This window comes from Pezoporus occidentalis, unplaced genomic scaffold (assembly GCF_034315485.1).
Source record: "Pezoporus occidentalis ecotype Australia unplaced genomic scaffold, CSIRO_AGI_Poc_V1 ctg9, whole genome shotgun sequence".
Taxonomy (NCBI): domain Eukaryota; kingdom Metazoa; phylum Chordata; class Aves; order Psittaciformes; family Psittacidae; genus Pezoporus; species Pezoporus occidentalis.
Window position 1 is genome coordinate 969,707 of NW_026916262.1, and position 23,365 is coordinate 993,071.

At 37.2% G+C, this 23,365-nt stretch overlaps 1 protein-coding gene across 8 annotated transcripts in view; it reads left to right on the forward strand.

The window, feature by feature from the left end:
• The window catches only part of DGKB (diacylglycerol kinase beta), a 331,269-nt gene that overhangs the window by 25,559 nt on the left and 282,345 nt on the right, over positions 1–23,365 (forward strand). For 4 of the 8 annotated variants that reach the window (XM_062605129.1, XM_062605131.1, XM_062605132.1 and 1 more), the window contains exons 2-3: positions 6,673–6,749; positions 11,383–11,403. The exons of 1 other annotated variant lie outside the window; for it this stretch is intronic. In XM_062605129.1, the coding sequence (XP_062461113.1) occupies positions 6,673–6,749; positions 11,383–11,403 (98 nt within the window). The remainder of the gene's footprint in view (positions 1–6,672; positions 6,750–11,382; positions 11,404–23,365) is intronic. 3 more of the 8 variants (XM_062605130.1, XM_062605133.1, XM_062605136.1) reach the window with 1 other exon arrangement.

The window sequence follows — 23,365 nt, forward strand, 5'->3', positions numbered from 1 at the left end:
ACAAATGAACTACTGTATTTTTTGGTTGTTGTTTTTAATGTAAGATTCAAGACCAGTACAAATATTCTCAATTTATAAAGCTATTTTCCTGTTTCCACTTAAAATCAGAAATAACATCTGCTAAATTTCAAATCAGACTGATCCGATTTTTCACTGTTAGAAGGTTAGTGCTTACAGTTAGTGTTTGGGGTGAAATATCTTGTCAATAATATTACTTCCTTAATTTAATAAAGAATGGTTTCATCATCATTCTGACTGGAAAGGTTATGAGTTGGCAGCCTTTATCAGATCCTGTGACCAGCTATAAATAAGCAGGAAATGAGAAAAGGGAAAGAAGGAGCCGCAAAGTTACTTGCTGAAGGTTTTGCATTACTTTTCAAGCTTAAGTGGGGTGATGGAATCTGAGGGCTGGAGAGGTCTCCTGAGGTGTCTCTTGCTTCCCTGTCTCAGGGGAGTGGGTTTCTTCAAGTACAGCATATTGACTATGTGCACAAATACTGCATGTTGAAGCTGAGTAGTAGAATGACTTGCAATGATTTTCTCACTTTGTGAACTTGTTCTCAGAGAAGCCCTCTGAAGGTTTTTTCAAACTCTTTGGGCCTTAATTTTCTGAATGTTCAAAAGAAACCAAGTTAGCTGTAGTAATTTTTAAATTTAAGATTTGATTAGTTATTTTACCTTTCAGAATGTTTTGAAGTACACACAGGAATATCTCTAGTTCCTCTCAAGTCCTGGAGTACATTTTTGTCCTTTCCTTATTTCTTCCTTTTAAAGCTTATCCCACTGGCAGATAAAAATTAAGCCTCCCCCTTATTCGTCCCCAGTACCCTGTTTTCTGCAGTATACCTTCGTTTGAACATATGAGGTAGGGAGTTGGGGTTTGGTGGACATTTTTTGTAAATGTGAACTAAAGATGTGCTGGCACATGCAGTCAGTATTGCTTTTTTCTCAAGTCCTTGATTGTGTAAGTATCGTTCATTACGTAGCAATGGGTAGAATGGATCAATTTTCCTCCTTGTGATGCTGGGCAGCAGGGAGGATGGGTGGAAGAGACAGCTTCTGCTTTGGGTGTCAGGAGGAAGTTGTCTTCTGCAGCAGGAGCTATGGTTCTCACCTCCTTCACCTGCTTCTTCTTCCACCTCCTGCATTCCCTGTTGCAGAGGTCACTCACCACCGTATTTATTATCATCTAATTCTGCCTGCATTTCTAAGCTTTTTCTAAATTGTTTCTCAGATAATTCAGTGGGAATGTGGTTTGCTGGAAGGTGTAGTCAGTCAAATTCTCCAGTTCAGGGAGTGTTACCCAAACCATAGCTAGCAACTAGTGAAGGTAAGACTACTTTAGACCACTGGACAGTGATTGCCTTCCCAGCCTGGCCACTCTTTTCAAGGCTGCAATGGATTTTATATTATAAATACAGAAAATCAAAATAGAGTGTTTATCTCACTTAAGGTCTTAAATGCTTGCTTCTTTTGTTAAATTCACATCAAAAGACCATTTACAAGTCACAAATCAAAGCTCAGTCTTGACCTGTGTTAAAAGAGCTTTGCCAGGGACCCTACAGCCATGTGTATAGGAAATACAGGACATGTAAGCCACTGCCTTCTGGTTCAGTGTCAACCATTAGGTGTCTCTTCCCAATTCAGACAGACTGCAAGACTGAGTCATACTAGAAAAAGCATATTTTTACTGGAACAACTTTTTTTTTTTGTTGCAAGTTGAAGAGTTTTTACCTTTCTGTGCTGTATACAGATGTGTTGCCAGGTTTGGCCTTTTTAACATACTGGTGTTTCTGGACCAGTAAAACTTTAGATTAAGAAGATCAATAGCTTGAGCAAAAGCATTATCCAGTTCTCTGAATAAAATAAGCTATGTAAAAACCCACAAAAACAACAACAAAAAAGCTATATGCATACATTTATATACGCACACACATTTTTGTATGAATGCATCCACAAAAGAAAAAAGTCCACAGAAGAATAAGAACTTGTGTAAAAATTGTGATGTCAACTAAGTGCTGGATTTTCCCCAATTGGCTTATCCAGCAAGCCAGCAAGCAGGGTTTTTGAATTTGAGCTAGGCTTTGTTGGCATGGAGAAAATTGAATATTGAAGGTTGCACCTTTTTTTTTTTTTTTTTTTTTTCTCAGTTATAAGCAGATGCAGAGAAGACAGCTCTGTGGCTTCTACATAAATTCTGAACTTGATCATGAGAGGATTTTGGATGCCTGTGATATTTTTCATATTGTATAAAGCTTACAAAAGGAATGTAGAGGTAGAAAGTGGTTACTACTTTGCTTTTTGTTGTAGGTGTTAAAATTAAGTGTTAGGTAGTTAAGGTGTTACAGTCCAGTAAGTATGGAGGCTATGATGAAATTCTGTTGAGATTGAAAAACATACCTGAATTTCTAAGGGAATTACTCTTAATCCAGTCATTGTTTTCTAGTGTTTATTTCCCTTTAAATTGTAAAAACTTTTATGAATACAATATGGTCTTTCTTTTTTTTTTTTTCCTTTTCAAGGATTTTTTTGCAGGGAGGATGGGAAGAAAATGTAGACAAAGTATGTGATCTGGGCAAGCTTTCCTTCTGTTTTGTGTTTTCTGATTATGGGGGAATGGTATACCAAATTCCAGTCTCAGCTGAGTGCTCAGTCTTACTCATCTGAAGTTGAGTCATTTTAAAAAGTGAATCATAATTTTTAATGTGGGCTAAATCTTAAATGGTTTTGAACTTAGTATGTAAATTTGTCATCAGTTATAAAATGTATCTTTGTTAGGACTGAAAGACAGTTAAGAAAAAGACACTTTGACACTTCTACTGTTACATGTGTAGGTTTCTTGTTTCTATTGTCATTCTTTTAATTGGTTTGCCTTTATTCTGAAACAGTACATTAGCCCAGGTCTCATCTGTAAATCTATTGCTTTGGAATCTTTATGTTAGAATAAAATTTCTGCAGCTCTGTGTGGAATCCATCTACTTCCCCCCCCCCCCCCCCCCCCCCCCCCCCCGTACTAGTAATAGCTTTTCAGATAGCAGTCTTCCACAACATGCCTAGCCTGTTGTGCCCCAAACTCACTGGAGCCTTATGTGGGAAGCCATGTCTCACCTCATCCAAAGGAAGCTCTGATTCTTGGTCCCCAGTTTCTCTTTCCACTCTCCTGACTAGATGACCACTGCAGCATGCTATCCAAATTGCAGCAGAAGATGGGTTTTAAGGATAAGAGTTTGAATCCATCCAGGCAGAGGAGAGACTTGAAGGTCTTCTGTATTGTGAGTGAAGGCCTAAAGCATGGGCATTCACTGGGCTAGTGGGTAAAGACGAAGTTGTGAGAACAAAAAAAAAAATAGAGCTGTTACTTGAAACAAGCTTTATATTTAAAGCTACATGAAATTCATAATGTGCCAGCTATAGCTTTGCAGATAAGCTGGGATTTAAGCTCTGCAGTAACAGGCTGTGTGCTATATCTAGACATATTTAGAAAGTGCCTCTCTTGAGGAGAACTTGGAATACAAAGGCTTAGATAAAGGAGGAATTTGTCCTTAATTTAAGAAATCACTAAGACTAATCCAGTGAATTTGTATTTTAACATGAGTGGTGCTTATGAATTTGAGACTGCTCACAGAGGTAGGTTGCTGAGTTATGCAGAACACGTACTTGTAGGTAGGTGAGAACGCAGGTTCTGGTTTGGTGCTTATGTTTGCACCACCATTTTCAAGTTAGTATGTAGATGATTTCGATCAGACTAAACTGTAATGCATGGCATTGTTTTAATTTCCTGGTTAAAAAGCTTAGGGAAAGAAAAGGTAGAAAAACTTCCGAGTTACTTCTGTCTATATTTTCCAGAATTTTGGTCTGTTTTTGACAGAAAGCATGTACTTTTTTTAAGAAGAACTGAGAAAATGTCATTGGAGTTTCTAATTTTTGTGGGCGTAGAGCTTTCCAAGGCAATACCGCTTGTATTTCTAATCCCCAAATGAGAATGAAACTTGAAAATTATCCTATTCTTCATATTTCTTTAGGTCAGCTTCTTAAAGATAGAACATGTTCCTAACATTAGTTTGCCTACGAGAGGCTGTGGAAGATTCATGGGTTCTGAGGAGTGTCTGCACTTTGAAGAGTATGCATGCAAAAGATGGTGTTTCACTTAAAATATTGTTCTGTCATTCTGAGCATTTTAAAAGATATTTATTTATGTTAGTTTGGATACTGTCAAAGGAACTAAAAAAATGATTGAATGACTGTAACAAAAGACTGAAAAATGGGTTCTGTCTTGGCTGTGAAATGTATGTCGTCGTGCTTGTAATAAATAGAACTCCTGTCCAGAACGTGAAAATCTCTTGAAGAGTTTTGCTGGGACAACTAAAGTAGAATTTACATCCGCAGACCCTTTTTTCTTGTCAGTTATTTCAAGCATTGAATTAATTATGTTTTTTTAGATATGACTGCTTTAAGCTCATGCAGAAAAAAGGAGAACAGTCATATTGTTGCTGGAATAGAGAATGTTTTCTTTCATAATGATACTTGTTTAAGAGGAGTATGAATAAAATAAAGCAAAGAATTTATTTTTAATAAATAACAAAAGATAGGTTTTCTGTTTCAATTATGGTTGCATAGGCATAATACTAACTTAAATAGTTTTTAACTGGCAAAACATGAAAGAAGTATGGCCATTACTGGGAGAAGAACCTCAAGACGCTGTTTAAAATTGCTACAGAGTAGGCTATTTCTATTTTATTTATATATTTATTTAATGTGGATGATAAAAGGTGTGTGAGGAGACCTTGCTGTCTTTCTATTTGATGTGTGTCTAACCTCTTTCCTCCAAAGTGTAGAAAAATCCTATTTTAGTATGAGATTGAGTCACCTCTGTCAAACATCTGCTCACCTCACACTGCTGCTTTGGTACTTCTTGACTTCGTTATCATAAGATACTGTTAAGTTTTGTATACAACCCTGCATATGACTACTGAAAAACATATAGAAATAATAAAGATGAAGTGAAGAAATTTTGTCACTTATCAATTTGTGTTCTTGTCCTCATCAATAAATATCTAACCCATCATCTTGTGTTTACAGTTCTTCATAAATTTTATTTCTTGCTGTATTGATTAATGTTTTTTTACACTCGAAGTTGTAATTATTTGCTGTATTTCAAATGACACAATATGACTATAAATGACTTTATCAAGTAAATACATGTTGTAAGTGATCATGAGACCAGCTAAACTCCATTACTTACAGTTGTCAATAACATTGACATACATGTGATTTGTGAAAATGGACTGTTTATTGAGGCCACACATAGTCTTGGCTGTTTCCATTTAAAAAAAAAATCATAAAATGACAAACATTGGGAAAAGCCATTCTTATTACATTCTAAACTGTGTGAGAGGGTAGGGGGGAAACAACTCCTCCAGCACCTCTTAAAATGGAATTTTACTGGTGTTTATAGCTGTTACGAGCTGTTACAAAGCTATTTTTGAAATCCTTTCTTGATAAATGCTAAAAGCATTTTTTTTTTTTGTAAACGTACTTCAGGTCTGAGGTGTTGAATTTCTTTTACTTGTAAGAACTATTACAGTGCTATATTTTGTTGATACAATTAAAAAAATCAGGAAGTCTAGGTCCTAATGTTTATAATTTAAAGGGTTTAACTAATGGCTCATGTGATAGTTCTGTTCTTGGTGTACTCTTTGCTTCTCTCCTTTCCTTCTAGGTTTTGTTGTACAAATAAATGTGCAGCCATGAATTTTACTTGCTTTCTTCTGTAATGCATCTGTTACTCATTACTAGTTTACAGTTTACTTCTGTGTTTTGTCCATTATGCGCATTTGAGTAGTATGCACTCAACTACTGCATTTTAAAGAAAACATTGAATTACAGTTATTTTTGTTGTATTGCTGAGATATTTAAGCTTGAAAAATTGTTATGTGCATGATGTATTCTAAGCAAATCTGAGTTTAAGAGTTGTATGTAGTGGCTACTTATTGAAATAATTGTTTTGTTATTCTGCATGTAGACAATTAAAAACAAACTGGAAAGGTTAGATCTATGTGCTTCTGAACTACAGGGATTTTGCACAATTCTGTTAGACAAAAGTTGTCCTAAAGTTATTATAGCTGACAGTGGTTAGAATATCTTAAAAGTCTGCAAAAATTGAGGTGTCAATAGCAACATTTGTTTTCTGTGATGTGATTAAAGAAAAAATTATCTTTTTTTTTCTCCAGTATTCTCCTTTCCAACCCTAACTATTCTATGACTCTAAGTCCTCCAGTTGCTGGCAGCTGTGCCAGAGATGATTCAGTAGCACTGTTGGGAATGACTGTATTCCATAGATGACTTGTGTTTCAAGGACAACAAAACTGACTTGAAATAGTCCTTGCAAACAGCTCTTTCAGACATATGCTAATTAACAATAGTTAAGGATTAGGTCAAAGACTGTTTGCTTCTGAGCATTTTGTGTTTACTTGCTGATTTTTGTATTACTTAATGAGATGGGATAGTATGTTATCATTTTCTTTACCCACAGCTCTCATGCAGCTAGAGAAAATTACTAATATTCATTGAGAAAAGCTATTAGCAGTTTGGCTTTTGATTTTTTAATTACGGTTTATATTTTGTAAACCAGTTTTCTCTGTTTTCATTTTCTCTCTCTTATTCTTCATCCAGATTCCACCAAGAAAATTAAGGATGTCTTAGAAGAATTCCACGGCAGTGGTGTGTTAGCAAAATATAATCCTGAAGGGGTAATTCTTCTTCTTCTTTCTTCAGTGGTCAGAAATGGTGGCGAGAAATATTTACAAATGTTGTACCAAATCTAACCATTTGAAATAGAAAAATGTTTATAAATCAGGTGTTTGGGTATTTGAAAATGTTTGGAAAATAAAAATGTGAATATTTTGAAGAACTAGAAGTTTATAAATATCACATTAGACATACCTGCTTAGTAATTTACATAAAACCACATTATCTTTTCTAAGATTTAAGCAGACTTTCATGGTTTAGGCCCAGCTGGCAGCTAAGCTTCTCACAGTTGCTCACTCACTCCTCCCTGGTGGGAAGGGGGAGAGAATTGGAAGAGTAAAGGTGAGAAGACTCGTGGGTTGACATGAAGTCGGTTTAACAGGAAAAGCAAAAGCTGCGTGTACAAGGAAAGCAAAACAAGGAATTCATTCACCAGTTCCCACTGGCAGGCAGGTGTTTGGCCATCTCCGGGAGAGCAGAAATCACAGAGATCTTAATTCCCAAGACAGATAAGCCTTCCAAAGACAAGTATGGTGACTTGGGAAGACAAATGCCATCACCCCAAACATTCCTCCCTCTTTTCTTCTTCCCCTAGTTTATATGCTGAGTATGATATCATATGATATGGAGTATACCTTAGGTCATTTAGGGTCAGCTGTCACAGCTGTGTCCCCTCCCAACTTCTACATCCCAGCCTGTGAGACTGAGAAAAGGCCTTGACTATATGTAAGCACTGCTCAGTAATAATGAAAACATCCCTGTATTACCTGTTTTCAGTACCAATCCAAAACACAGCCTCATACTGACTACTGTGAAGAAAATGATCACAACCAAAACCAGCACACAGACACAAAAAAATAAAACTCCCTTGGTTCGGTTAACGTGCTTCCCAATTCTTTTCAAATATCCAAAATGTTAAACATAATTATGAAATTTAGAAAAGTAGTACCTGTTCAGTTAAGTTTACTTTTAAAATTCTATTTATCTTGCTTTGTTTCTGGTAGTGGGATCCCCACTATTAAAGGAGAATTTTTTTCTGACAATATGAAGAATTCAGGTGGAAAAAAAGTGTGTGTGTGCATGTTTATTGTCTCTACAGATTCACTACTAGAGAAAGTATTCTGGTTTGGCTGGTAGAAAAAGACAGTTGTTTTCTTTTGTTATCCCCAATTGCAATTTGCATCTGCTTAGCACATCCTAATAGTGTGACTCAAAGTTTGGCTAAATAAAAACCTATTTCAGTAATGTTTCTAATAGTAATGTTTCTGACTGTCTTATGTTCAGGGTAGAAAAATGAAAATTACTTAATCTTACATTTCAGGATGTAAAAGACAAATTATTGTCAAGTAAAGAAGTTATAACTCGTTAAATATTGAAAAAGTATTTGTCACTTTGAACTTTGCAAAGCAGAATGTTCGTATAGTCAGTTTCTGAAGAAAATATTTCATAATTAAGTAAAATATAAGTTGGTCTGGTAAATGATTGCATGAAATCTCCATTATTATAGTTAAATAGACTCATAGGTTATAAAAGGATGGGAATGATGCGACCAACTAATTTATTCTCAAATGTAAACATTGTTTGTAGGACCTGAATTTATTTTTGTTAGAATGTAGACCCACTTTTGTTTTATTTTGTTGGGTTGGTTTGTTTGTTTTGTTTTTGTTGGTTGACTTTTTTGGGGGTTTTTTTTGTTTGTTTTTTAGAAAAGTTTGTACTGTTGATTTACAAATTCAGTGCTTGCTCTTTCTTTTTCCCAATTCTGCAGTTTTCTTTGTGCTTTTAGATTCTGATAGAATAGTCTTAATTTATTATTCAAATTTTTTCTTGAAATTCTTCACTTATTTTCAGTTATCATACATTTTCAGATTTGTGAAGTGTAAACTTTTAAAGTACAAGATAATATATGGGTATTTAAATAACACGTTGCCATGTAGATAATACGTTGTCAAATTTGCGTGTAAACAAATCAGTACTTGAAGTTGTGAGATTAGTCTCTTTCAGCAAAGTTGTTCCTCCAGTTTGGGGGTATGTGGAGGTTGAATCATAGCAAAAAGTGATCAGTCGGGGCACCTGGGATAACTGCTCTAACTGAAAGCAGGTGAATTGGCAGAATTTGTGTCAAGCTGGAGTTAATAAACACAGTGGGTTTATTGTCAGTTTAGCAGGTAAAGCAAAAGCGGTGTGTACAAGGAAAGCAAAACAAGGAATTCATTCAACAGTTCCCATTGGTAGGCAGGTGGCAGAGCTTAGTCTGTGACACTTTGGTGTTTCCTGGTGTTCTTCAGTTTACAGCTGTTTGTAGAATCCTACCAATGTATCAAAATACGCAGGGATTATAGAGCAGAAGAGCACCTAAGCCTGTGAATAGGATGGGAGGATGGAAGGGGTGGAAGGAATGCAAGCCATGCACCCTGTAATGGCTTCAGTGTCTCAGCAGGGATCAAGTGATTCACTATTACTTGATCAGTGTTGGACCTAGGCTAACCCTGATAGCTTTTGTACTTCGCTGCTTAGCACGTAGACTTTGGGGAGTGCAGCATAAGGAAAACACAGCTAGCAGTGAAGCTACTTTGGATCTATTAGAATTTATTAGCTCAAGTTTTATGCTATAAGCTACTGAACTGGGAGCAAAATGACTGAAATTTCATCTGCAGTTGAATAAATATGCCAAGTCAGAACTGCCTTTGCACAGGTATGTCTATATGTTTCGCTTAGATTCACCCTGCCATATGAATAATCTCTTTACAAATGATTTGCAAGCTGATTGTATCTGGTTGGATGAGGACTTCATGAGTTGGATGTACTATTTAATTAATTAATTGTTATCTCTAAAAGAGATGACAAAAATCGACTGATTTCAGCTGCATCAGTCGTAATGCAGCTCTTCCACATACTGAAGACAGCGGTTCCATTTTGTTGTGTTTTGTAAGGATACCATCGTGTTTCTGTTTTAGTTCTTTGTTTCCTAGATCATTATGTCATAAGCACTCAAATTTTCTAACAAAAGGTGGTGCCAGTTTTTTACCAATAAACATGGGGCATAAAGCTGTGGCAGATTTAGCAGACTGACAAATTTATGTACTTTAAAAAAAGCATTAAGAACTTCCTGTTTCAAGCGTCTCCCTGCTTAAGGGGTTCAGGAATTTATTCCACTCTGTGCCTTCTGTATTGCAGTTTTTTGTCACAAGCTGATGTAATGGGATGGAAATAGCAAAAGAAAAGCTATTGGTATTTGAAACTTGTTACATGAAGTCATCTGGTTTGTTTTTCCATTATCTTATATCTTGTTGAGTGAGTGTTTTTTGGGCGTAGTGGAAATGATGTATCTGATTATCAGAAGGTCATCCAGTATAGGGAGTTTGTTTATTGAGCTTTTACTCTCTGCTTTCAATGAAAGGGAGATGACTAAAACTCCTACAAATGCTACTGAAGCTTTGCTCTGCCACCTTTTCGAAGTCAGTGTCAAATATGCAATTAAGAATAGATTTTATACCTGATGTAAGTCACATAGGTAGGTTAAGATCTGCTGCCTGGAGAGCTGTGATTTATAAAATAAATCCGAGATGATGGAAAGAATATTTAAGTAATTAATTTTGGCCATTTCATTTTGAAAGGAGCACTGAATAGGCTAGCAAGAATTAGGAAAGCAGATGGAGATAAAGACTGTATCTAAATGGGCAGTAAGTACACACCATTGTGTGCTTGTAGTCCTAGTGTTGTCATCCTCTGGGGGGGTTTCTTGTTTACTTGCTTCCCTAGTTACCATCTCGAGCTCTTAAGCTTAATCAGTGCATGAAGAGTGACATGAAAAGTGGGTGGAGGGATCTCAACCAGACAAGCAGTCAGGCTGCAGCATGGAGCAGGGCAGTGCTCCAGATGTGGATAAAAAGAATAAATCTGCATACGCAGAAAGATCAGGAAGGTTATGGCAATGAGTGCATGACGCAAGGTGCATTCCATGGCTGGATCTGCCCAGACAAGTGAAGCCTCAAGTTTGGCAGGATGTTTACAGTCAGGTTGAAATCATTTGCCTACTCCAAAGTTGCTAATTGTTTCCCCTTAGATTATGGGGGTGTCAATCTGCTCCCCCTCCCTGGCTTCCAGCTCAATGGGATGGGTACCCAGAGAACAGTCTTACTGTTAAAGACTGGGGCAAAGAAGGTGTTAGGTACTTCAGCCTTTTTCCTCATCCTGTCACTATGTTTTCATCCAGTGAAGGAAGGAAATTCTCCTTAGCCCTCCTTTTGTTGTTAATGTATTTATGAAATTACCATTACCATTCATTCTATTTAAGTTATTTCATTGCTTGACAGCAGATAATTTTTGTTACTTTTTTAAAGTACACAGAGAAAGACAAACATTGTATTTACTTTTTTTCCATTGGTTATCTGTCATTGTGTGGTTAAAAATAAATTGCTTGCACTCTCTAATCAAGACTAGAATGCTGACAGAACCATTTTCTGGGCATATGCACTAATGCAAGAAAATGGCATATTCTGTCTAATGTCTTAAACCTGTTCATTTACATCACTAACCTTTCAACAAAAATAGTTACATTCTAAAAACAGAGCCTAAGTGTTATGACACTGCACTAATGTATGTGTGTTCTTTCCTTCCTTGCATGCATTACAGAAACAAGATATACTTAATCAAGTAAGTAATCTTAATTTGATTTTTTTTTTCCTTTTGCTGTGCATAGGAGCAACATCTTTTATTTTGTAGGCTTTTATTGAGAAATCACTTATTAATGCTGCATGTGGCTATTCTGTCAATAGACAAATATTTAAAGCTTAGAGCAAAGTGCATTCTTTTTCTGCTGGCAGACTTTTTCAGTAGGTGAATTTCATTTTGTCATTCACAGTGCATAATATTGCTAACATTAATTGAGAGGAACATGAAAAATTCAGAGCGAGTAATTAACTTGTTCCATACTTGTCATAGAAATTTCTGCTTACTAGTGAGATCTCATAATGGTTTGTATTATTCTGAAATGACAATAACAAATCTCAGAAAAAAGTACTGTTTCTGAAACTGTATAATGCCATTTATATATACCAGGCTTAAAATTGAAGATCTAATAGTTTGAGTAAGGCTTGTAGGGTGCTTTACGCAACTGTGACTTTACCACAATTGCAAGAGAAATGGTTAAAGAGCTGATCGTCATCCCAAGTCTCTACTCCTGAGAAGCTTCAGCAGCCTAAAACCAGATATAAAAATATAATGAAAAATAAAAGAAGCCGGAGAAGAAGGAGTAATCAAATGAACTAGTTTTTAAAATGACCTAGTTATTCTTCCTTTGTAGCACAGAGGTGTTAAAAAGCCCATGCTCTGCTGTGCTGGAACATGAGAACCATGAAAAAGTTTAGAGACCGAAAGGATTAGTTTTTTTGGAACCCCTCCTTTGCGGGGTCAAAGGCCAGTTGAGCTTTTGGAGGTGTGTTACTGAGAGCAGTACTCCCTGTTAACAAAAGGGCTCAGTTTTCTTTAGATGACCGACATTAGTTTTTTAGTAAGCTAACAGAGTGACTGCATTGGGTCCTGGAAGAGAAGGTATTCAGGTTAAAGCAGTGTGTCTAGGACCACTAATCGCATTAGTTATTTTTGATAATAACCTAGTCAAAAGAAGTAGATGGATGCTAATAAAATCAACTCGCTAAACCAAGTCTGGGAATTCTTGCTAAAAAAGGAGAAAAATATGAATATTATGCTGGAAAAGCTTGATATTATGGACTATAGTAAAAGGAAATAGAATGAGATGCACTAGGGCAGAGCATAGTGTGGTGTACCCTGAAACTTGTGACATTGGCAGATAACTTACTGTGTACAGTAGCTGATCACAAGATGATTGCAAAGCATCACTGTGGTTTGGTCTTGAAGAAGCAAAATACATTACTGGGACATTGTAATAGTATTCCTGTGGCCATGATGGTCTGAGACTAAGACAAGACTTGTAAGAAAAAGTTGGGTCTTAGGACCATTGTCATAAGTGGAAAACTTGTTAAAATTTCAAGCACAGAGAAATACGGAGTGAAAGAAAGATTTTTGTGCTGTTTCTCTTTGCTGCATCCTTTGATTTTATAGAAAATACTGATTTACTGTAAGGACCTTGCCTTCTTATATAAAGTGAAGTATTCCTACTGCAGATAGGAAGCTGTAATTTTCTATCAAGAGGTGCTGCAGAAACCATACATTTCTGCTTTTGACCAAAATGATTGAACAAAGGGAACTCAAGTTTGAACTAACTTACAGAAGAGTTAGTAGTAGTAGAAATATAGCTTATCTGTTATGTAGGAGAAGCCAGTGCCCAACATACAAGAAACTTATAGCTAATAAAGGATGTTGTGTCTTTCTAGCTACAAAAGAGAAAAATTGTGTAGCTTGTGTGTATCACCAGCAGAAAACTCTACCCTTCAGACACTGGGCACTCTGTTTTTCTGGATTTCTGGGCAGATTTTTCTAGGGAAACAGCTTCCAGGATACCTAGAGAGTTGGGAAGCCTGCCAGGCAGAGATTCTGGCAATCTGACTTGTGAGCCTGCTTTCTGTGTAAAGTGTTGAGGGCACCGAGGTGTAAAATGTTTCAGATAGTCATTTTCTGCTGCAAGTGTTCAGTTTTGAATACTTTTTAATCATCTTTAGTGGTCCCTCTGTCTCTTTTCCTCAGTCTGTGCTAACATCTCTTTCTCCTTTATATCTTCCTTTCTTTTTGATACTTCCCCTCTCTGCCTTAAGATCCCATTTTTAACCTTTTTTTTTTTTTTTTTTTTATTGCACAGTACCTTCTTTGTCTTGGTACACACTCTGGTCAGATCTGTTGTTATCTCAACCTTTCATGCCCCATGTTGGACACCAAAAAGAACTGTTGTGGTTTAAGCCCAGCCGGCAACCCAGAACCATGCAGGTGCTCACTCACTCTCCCCCACCATTTCTCCCCCTGCTCCCAGAGGGATTGGGAGGAGAATCAAAAGAATGTAACTCCTATGAGTTAAGAGCAGTCCAGTAACTAAGGTATAACACAAACCACTACTGCTACCACCAATAATAATAATGATAAGGGAAATAACAAGGGAAGAGAATACATCCGCTTACCACCTGCCGACTGATACCCAGCCCGACCCGAGCAGTGATCTAGCCCTTCCAGGTAACTGCTCCTCAGTTCATATATTGGGCATGATGTGCTGTGGTATGGAATACCCCTTTGGTTAGTTTGGGTCAGGTGTCCTGTCTCTGCTTCCTCCCGGCTTCCCCTCCTCCCTGGCAGAACATGAGACTTGGGAAGTCCTTGGTCACAGTAAACATTACTGAGCAATAGCTAAAAACATCAGTGTTATCAGCGCTATTCCAAGGCTGAAAGTCAAAACCACAACACTGCAGCAGCTACTAAGAACGAGAAAAATGACTGCTACTGCTGAACCCAGGACACTTAGGTTGAAGATTTACAAGCCTCAATACTGTTTTCATTTACATGTTACCTGCCTAATTCTTGTTGTTAAATGGCTAACTCAAGGATGACTTTACAGTTCTGATGTTCATTAGCTAGTGTTTCAAAGTATTTTAAAAGAAAGAGAGTTTTTGTGTGTGGGTTTTTTTTTTTTTTTTTGTTTATTAGGGTACCACCCTATTTAGGTGGGTAGAGAATTTTAAGCTGTCTTGATATTCAGGCCAAAGGGATTATTCTGTGCCAAAGAGTATGATACTTAAAGCTACAATATTTCCAAAGGGGGAAAAGAAATAAAAATAAATGAGGGTCACACTAGGGTCTGTTTTATTTTTAACATATTTTATTTGAAGAGTGACAACATTTCAGTTCCTCTAACAGGATGAAAACAGTATAAATATGGTACCAATTATGGTATTGAGTTATAAAGTGTGAAAAATGCTAATCTCATATTTTCATGTTAATTTGAAATCAGCTACGTTGTTCTTAAAGTGAAACAAACACAGAAAAAACTCCTTCAGAAAGGGTACATTTAGTTTATTTATAGATTGTTATATTGCCATTATAGAATATTAAGCTATCTGTTCTTCAATCTATACAGTATGTAATAATTTGTGGATATTTCTTTTAACATTAATTGGTAATAAAATATCCTTCTACATGTATGTGCCTTAGCATTCTTTCTTCTTAAAAAAACCCACCTTTATATGTCAATATAGCATGTTTATTAAATTTATGTATTTATGTGTGTAGTACTTTTGATATACAAACTTACACACACATATGATGATGTACTAAAGAAAACCTGTTAGTAAAGTTTGTTTTTTCTTACACAGATATAAGACTAGGATGACACTGCAGTCGTTGGTGAATACATTCCAGATTTATTTTAGTAATTAGCATCAATTTATTTTAATAACATGAGAACATAGTACAAGGTTATGCTTAGAAATCTAGTTAGTGCATAAAAATTGAGTCTTCTCATTTCTGTTTTGAGTGTTTTTGAAGAGATATGTTAGTTGAGGGAAAATTTTGTCAGTTATATATCTCTAGTATTGATAGTATTAAAATATTTGTCCATATGGGGTATTTGGTAGGAGCAGCCTGTGACAGCATGTGATTTTATTGTTTTGGGTTCTTTTCCTGTAGACTTTTGTCTGAGTAGATGAGAATTTGCATTCTGCTTTAGCTAAAAATTAATTTTATTTGGTTACCAGAACTTTCAAATTAATTATGTAAAAAAGTATTAAATCAAATGCTAAGATCAGAAAATGCCTTTCAGTTTAAATCAGACTTAACCCTGATGCACAAAGGTTTTCTCCATGATGAATTCCAAACTTAATTTGAATTTCTGATTTATGAACATTAGAAATACATTTAAAATGCCCGAAAATCTATACATTCTCATGTAAATCATGTTTTCTAACTTATTAACCCTCTCTATATGATATCTGATTTTTTGACACACCACATTCCCCTGTATTTTGTCAAAAGTCAGGTTTTAAAACCTTGTCAGAGTCAATGAATCTTAAACCCGTGGACTTTTACTGGGGATGCTTTAGCATTCCTTTTCACAGCTAGTCATGTAATTGTCAGTAATACAGTATCATTAATGTATGTGATTGTTGACGTGTGAATCAAGGCCCTGTAATATCTACTTCTTTTTCAGAAGCTGTTTTTTCAGATACTGGGTCAATATAAATTGCTTAAAAAGAAATTGTCGATTAAGTGGACCTACAAACAAAAATAACCCAGAGCTATTACTGTCAGTAGATTAAAGCTAAATATCCTCTACATTTGTGGCACCATTTGGGTATCCGGCAGCATAATTTAAAAAGTAATTAATTGAAAATTACATTTCAATATAATTACCTTTCCATTATCTCTGAAACATTCTCTGTAATAAGTGAAAACCATATTTCATGGAACTCTGTTGAAGCTGAATGATTTCTCCCTCCCCCTCCCACCCTGTTTTTCAGGATGACAAAAACAGTGGCTTATGTTGAAATATTTTATGCAAATTTGAAAGATGAAAAAGACCAAAAAGAATGTGTTATTTTTAAAGAATTCATGGGTGGAGATTAATTCCAAACACTACATGTCTTGTTCCCATTTATGTGGCCAGTGTGGTGGGGAGGAATAAAAGGAGTTATTATTCTGCCTCTCCCTGCCCCCTGCCTCACCCACAATGAAAACTTATTTTTTGTTTTCAAGAGACTATTAACGAAGTTGCTTTTTTGCGTGTTGTGAGGAGAAAGAAAGTGGAGTGATATAGCTTCTCTTACTTCCTCTTACATGTCTTCCAGCAGAACTGCTTATTGCATTTATATTAGCTAGGAAAGTGTAGGAGACAGAACTCTTCTGTTGCAGTTTGGTGTTAGGGTAGATCGTGAATCAAATGTTGGCAATTTTTTCGACTAAATTAATTTCCTTTTCAAATGTCTTAGTATGGTAGGAGTTAAAATATTACATTGCATAATTAAAACCTCTGAATGATTTTCTTTATAATTAAGGATGCAGAGCTTGCTTTACATGTATCCTGTTTTTTACTGAGAAACCTTTTCTGTGTGTTCTCAGTGTTAGGGATGTATTGAGTTCTGATGTCTGTACCATGGAGAGTTCTTTGTATGATTTATGCACTTATGTGTATGTTGGCACAGAGCATACACATAAATGCATAAATCTTCACAGTGTGCATACTTGGATTTTTCTTGATCTTTGATTTTTGTGTATTGTCAGTAAAGCAGAAGAACAATTATAAAATTTCACAGCTTAGCTGCAGTAGGAGAAAGGAAGAAGTCAAATACAGTTTAATGTTTTCTTTTTTTTCGCTAGTTACCCGCTTCTTACCCCTTCCCCATTCACTACTTCTGATCTGTGAGATGGAGAAAAAAGGGGTGAATTTCCACAGCTGGCTTGTTTTACCTGGAGTAAGGGTAATTTGTAGTTAGGGACACCACAGCCTGAAATACATGATTTAAGGAGTATTAACTTTGGCTTACTGCAATAGGGGAGAAAGTTTAATTGATTTGGGGAATGCAATAGCTGTATGAATGTTTCATATCTTCTAAGAAGTAAGAGGCCAGTGAAAATTGCTGACAGTGTGTCAGACTGTTGGGTTATGGTTTCCTGTGTGTACTTGCTTATGATTCCTATGAGTCGCATGCTCGTGATTCCTCAGCTCCCACCAGTGCAGATTTTCAGTGTAAAACTTACTGTGAGAAATTTTGTGACATCACTGATTTTTTTTTTAGGAACTAGAAGGCAACACTGTTGTATACAACCAGTCCCCCAAGATCAGTCCTGTTCATTCCTATTCTGTATGTAGTGGAGGATGAGCAGAATATGGTACATCTGCTCTGGACTGTGGAAGGACAGATACTGTTCTCTGCAAAGACACTAGACTTTATAGAACTGATTCCGTGCTTTCAGTTAGATAGTTCTTTTAAGGCAGATTTTATGACCTACTGACCTGGGAGTACAGATGTAGTTCAGCCTCTTTCTTTCCAGCCTACAAGGTGTTAGAAGCCTGCTATCTAGTCAAAATCAGGTATTTTAAGGCACTTCCATAGCATGTTGCAGCCATAATTGGATCAGAGACGTGAGCAAGTCTTGTATCTTCTGTTGAGGATTCGTCTGTGTATATCTGATGCAAAATTAGAAGGCACCTGAAATTGTCTGTTATTTTACCAGGTATAGTTATAGCTGCTACTTGGAAACCAGTCCTTGAATTCTTGTATTTCCTGAGATTTAGAGACTCACCCTCTGTGAACTAGCGCTAAATTAGTCTAATGTACTTATCAGTGAGTGCTTGAGAAAAAACAGAACTCTTATCATAGTAATTAGAGATTTTTTTTTTAAGCATATTAAGCATAGACTGTCCTCCATTTATTTCTCCTGGAGTCTCGCATATTCTGGGAATCTACTGTTCAAAAGAAACTTACGTAGGTAAAGCCATCCAGAAGGATTTTGCTTTGGGCCCTAAATATCCACCTGGAAAAGGATCATGAAGCATGAGAAAGTTTCTTATCTGCAGGGAAACATTTGCCCCAACTTTGCATGACAAAGTCAGATTGAAATGAAGTCAACTTGCCGTAATACTTATGGCAGGATAATGGTTTTGGGGAACAGCTGCCTCCACAAAGCAAAACAGATTGTGGAGAAAATTTTCACTTCACATTGAACATTTTTTCCATTGAACAAAGCTTCATTCTTATCCTATTTGCTTGGCCAGTTATTGTTTCATAATATTTGTGTAAATCTGCACCTGCTGGAGTTTGACTACATTTCTCTGTGCAGCATGTAAATTCATGAAGGAATGGCAGGTACTGTAGAATTAACACATCTCCTTCACATAAGAAGTCAGTGGTCTATCAAGAAAAGTTATAGAAAAATCTCATTGTATTTTATTATGCTTTCCCTTTGACAGAGAATTTGCTTTGACAAAGACTTTGCTGTAACCCTGGACTAAAAGCTGGTTCTAACAAACAGTTGGCAAGACCTGTGCAAACTCTTCAGCTGTCTTCCTCTTCTTTAGGTCTTTCATCATTACATGTTCTATAAAAAGTGAATATTAAAGGACTGGCTCTTGCATGCTTCTGTAGAGAGAACAGAAATACAGAAGTCCTCTTGACTGCTGCCAGAAAGGGGGAAAAGAATTAAAGGAGCGGAGATGCAGCAGAGACAAAGGTGCTAACAAGATTGGAAGGATTGATAGTCACTGGTGTTTCCTTCTGTGCCTGCCTGGCTCATATGTTGCCTCCTCACGTACTCCAGTTTGTCCATAAATGGTATCATCTCTCTTTGTCCAGATTTCTAGTTTAAACAAAATAGGTGCTATATGCTATTACCTTTTGCAGCTTCAATTTTGTGTATCCATGCAGCTAGTGTTGCTTTACTTTTACATTCTTATATTTTTACACTGTCTGTAAAACATTGTAACTGAGTTCCTTGAATAACATTTTTTTCTTGTCTTATTCCAAGAATAGTATTATAAGGATGATTCTTGGCCTAATTATTTTTGTTTTATCCTTGTTATTAAAAAGCTATTTGAGGGATGAAATTTTCTTCAAAGTAGCAGGAGTTGGCAGAGCAAATCCTAGTTGTTTGTGTTTGCAGCTTCCTTGTAAAGTGGAGGATGCCATAAGCTTCAGAAAAATTTCCACAACACATTGATTGGGTGTGGTTCTTTAACAAGACAAATTCAGCTGAAACTGAAGATCTCGGTCAGTCTATCTGTATTTGCTTAGTCAGACTTTGCAACAGGAATGGTCTCATAGTATCAGGAAATAAGACAGATTATTCTGTCTTTTTTCACTGTTAACAAAAACTGCTTCTATTCTGAAACATAAGAAATTAATAGCAAGTTATTTTCACTGATGGAACTTCTCATATGTAATCTGTTCAAGGCATCAATATTAAAAACAACCAACTGTTAAGTGTTGCTAAAATTTGATTCTAATGTTTTAGTCCCAAAGGCCCTGTATGGCATCTTAGAACAATTTAAAGTTGCTGTTTGCAACTTTGTTTAGTAAGTAATACTGTATGCAGTAGTATTTTGCATAAATATTTATATGCATGCAATACGTAATTCTGTTCTGTGTCTTTTAGCATAGGCTTGGATCCAGAATGGGTTACTTCCACTCTGAGTGAAGTTAGCACCCAACTCTGATGCAATTTAAAAACAAGAAAAGAAAAAAAATTGTCTCTGCCATTTTCGATAAAATTCACCTGAGCACATTAAATTCTTCCATGTGTCCAGAAATACTACCTTAACAGCTGGAACATTATGGTATCTGTTTTCGTACCTCTCCCTAACTAGCCTGATCTTTTAAACCTGCTCAGATCACCTCCTCATTCAAAGGACTATTTCAGTAATTTGTTCAGTAACATTTTATAAGTAAATATTTAATCATTTTATCATGATAGACAAACAGAAACCTCTTTTTCCCGTAAGTAAATCTTCCGCTCTTTTCTGATATTTGGATACTGTGTAGGAAAAGTGATACACATTTGAATGTCCCCAGGCAAGCAAGGGAATTCAGCCAAGGTAACTCACTGGGGAAGTATCTTGACCAGGACTTTTTACTTTTTTTCTCCAAAGGGTGGGAATATTTGTCATTTTTTCTGTGCTTTCAGGAGGACATATGGTCTCCATTGCACTTGGTGCACAGTCCTTTTTTTTTAAAAAAAAGCCACTTTTTTTTTGGTGACCAGCTATAGTGAGACCTGATAACACAGATTTATATGCTATTAATTCTATTAGACATGAGGCAAATGCTGAAATCTTCAGTCGAGTGAAGATTGTAACATTTTTGCTCAGAAACAAGTCTGTGAATGTCTTAGGAAGATGAAATAAAATACCTAAAGTGTTTATCAAGTATAAGTGCTTTATGGATTAGTAGCACTTGAGAGAGTCTTTCAAGATCCAGGTATCAATAAGGGCATCAGTATAATACTGACATCCAGTTTTTGCCATTTTCATTCCTTTCTGAATTGGCCCCTACTGTTCTCATTACAATATAATCATCTTGCTTGGTTTTACAGCTGTGAAATAGAATACTTCACAGTGTTGTGAAGTCGAAGTCTTGCATTATCACTGTGTATTAATGGGCACAGTTAATAATCATAGAATCAGAATAGTTAGGGTTGGAGATAACCTTAAGATCACCTAGTTCCAACCTCCCTGCCATGGGCAGGGGTACCTCACGCTAAACCGTATCACCCAAGGCTCTGTCCAGCCTGGCCTTGAACGGGGCGTTCACAACGCCAGGAATGGAGCATGTTTACTTCCTTGGGCAACCTAATCCAGTGCCTCACCACCCTTACAGTAAAGAACTTCTTCCTTATATCCAATCTAAACTTCCCCTGTTTAAGTTTTAACCGTTACCCCCTGTCCTATCACTACAGTCCCTAATGAAGAGTCCTTCTCCAGCATCCCTATAGCCCCCCTTCAGGTACTGGAAGGCTGCTATGAGGTCTCCACACAGCCTTCTCTTCTCCAGGCTGAACAGCCCCAACTTTCTCAGCCTGTCTTCATTTGGGAGGTGCTCCAGACCCCTGATCATCCCCGTGGCCCTTCTCTGGACTTGTTCCAACAGTTCCATGTCCTTTTTATGTTGAAGACACCAGAACTGCACACAATACTGCAGGTGAGGTCTCCTGAGAGCAGAGTAAAGGGGCAGGATCACCTCCTTCGACCTGCTGGTCACGCTCCTTTTGATGCAGCCCAGGATACGGTTGGCTTTCTGGGCTGCAAGCGCACACTGAAGCCGGCCCATGTTCATTCTCTCATCAGCCAACACCCCCAAGTCCTTCTCTGCAGGGCTGCTCTGAATCTCTTCTCTGCCCAACCTGTAGCTGCGCCTGGGATTGCTCTGACCCAGGTGTAGGACCTTGCACTTGGCATGGTTAAACTTCATAAGATTGGCATCAGCCCACCTCACAAGCGTGTCAAGGTCCCTCTGGATGGCATTCCTTCCCTCCAGGGTATCAACCGAACCACACAACTTGGTGTCATCGGCAAACTTGCTGAGGGCGCACTCAATCCCACTGTCCATGTCAGCGACGAAGATGTTGAACAAGACTGGTCCCAACACCGATCCCTGAGGGACACCACTCGTTACTGGTCTCCAGCTGGACATTGAGCCATTGACCACAACTCTGTGTGTGTGGCCATCCAGCCAGTTCTTTATCCACCGAGTGGTCCACCTATCAAATTGATGTCTCTCCAATTTAGAGACAAGGATGTCGTGTGGGACAGTGTCGACCCCTTTGCACAAGTCCAGGTAGATGACATCAACAGCTCTACCCCTGTCCATCAGTTCTGTTGCCCCATCATAGAAGGCCACCAAACTGGTCAGGCAGGATTTCCCCTTAGTGAAGCCATGCTGGCTGTCACCAAGCACCTTGTTGATTTTCATGTGCCTTAGCATGCCTTCCAGGAGAATCTGCTCCAAGATTTTGCCAGGCACAGAGGTGAGACTTACTGGTCTGTAGTTCCCTGGGTCATCCATTTTCCCCTTCTTGAAAATGGGGGTTATATTTCCCTTTTTCCAGTTGTTGGGAACTTCACCTGACTGCCATGATTTTTTAAATATGATGGCCAGTGGCTTAGCAGCTTCATTTTTCAGCTCCTTCAGGACCCATGGACTTGTGCATGTTCAGGTTCTTAAGGTGGTCTCAAACCAGATCCTCTCCTACAGTGGGCCCAAGGTCTTCATTCTCACAGTCCCTGTGTCTGCCTTCCAAGATTTGGGTGGTGTGGTCAGAGCCTTTGCCAGTGAAAACCGAGGCAAAGAAATCATTAAGAACCTCAGCCTTCTCCAAATCCAGGGTAGCCAGTTCTCCTGATAGCTTCTGGAGAAGACACCTTAGGATGTCTTTCTCTGTAAATCTGTTGTGTTACTTAGTTGTACGCAGTGGGGCAAATCCAGAACTGTCTTTCTGTAGTCAGTCAATAATTTAGAAATCATTATACACTTGTTCTTTTCCAGTTAACTGTATGGATCAGTTTGGGGAAGCTTGGAGAAGAATAGTGCTTATGGATTAAATTCTTGTTGTTCCCAGCAGTTTAGTGCTGGGATTTATTTTGAGAATTTTGTGAATGGTTAATTAAATGTTACGAATTTTTCCTGACAGTTTATCATGTGAAGAAAGATGCAAATTTTCCTCTGCATTGAGTCATAGTGAGCCCAGTTTCAGGTTTGCTTTCAGAAAAGCTAGAAAATGTTTAGTGGTTGATAGATTTTATTCTCTGCAAAGAATTAAAAAGTTAAAACTGTGCAGCCTTGCTTCTGACTTCTGTCCCTTCTCCAAGGTGGACGTATACCTAGCTGCTTCTAAAAATAGTAATAAAATTATCTTAATGCAGTTATTATAGTTTACATTAGCTGAAACTTGATTGTGTTTCAGAATGTTCACTTCTCTGGGCTTATATCAAAAGTTTTCATTACTGAATGAGGTTTTATTGCATAATAATATAGAAGATTATAAAGTTTTATAAATTCTTATTTTGTCAAGTTTATTTTCATAATGCAAAAGGAGCTCCTGTAAACTTGGTGAATCGGTGGTTTATCATATAAAGAGAGGAATCCGGTTACATATGATTAGTATAAAGCCATCTACCTTTCTGTGAACCTACAGGGAAGGCTTTTCATAACTTTTTTATTTGAATCAA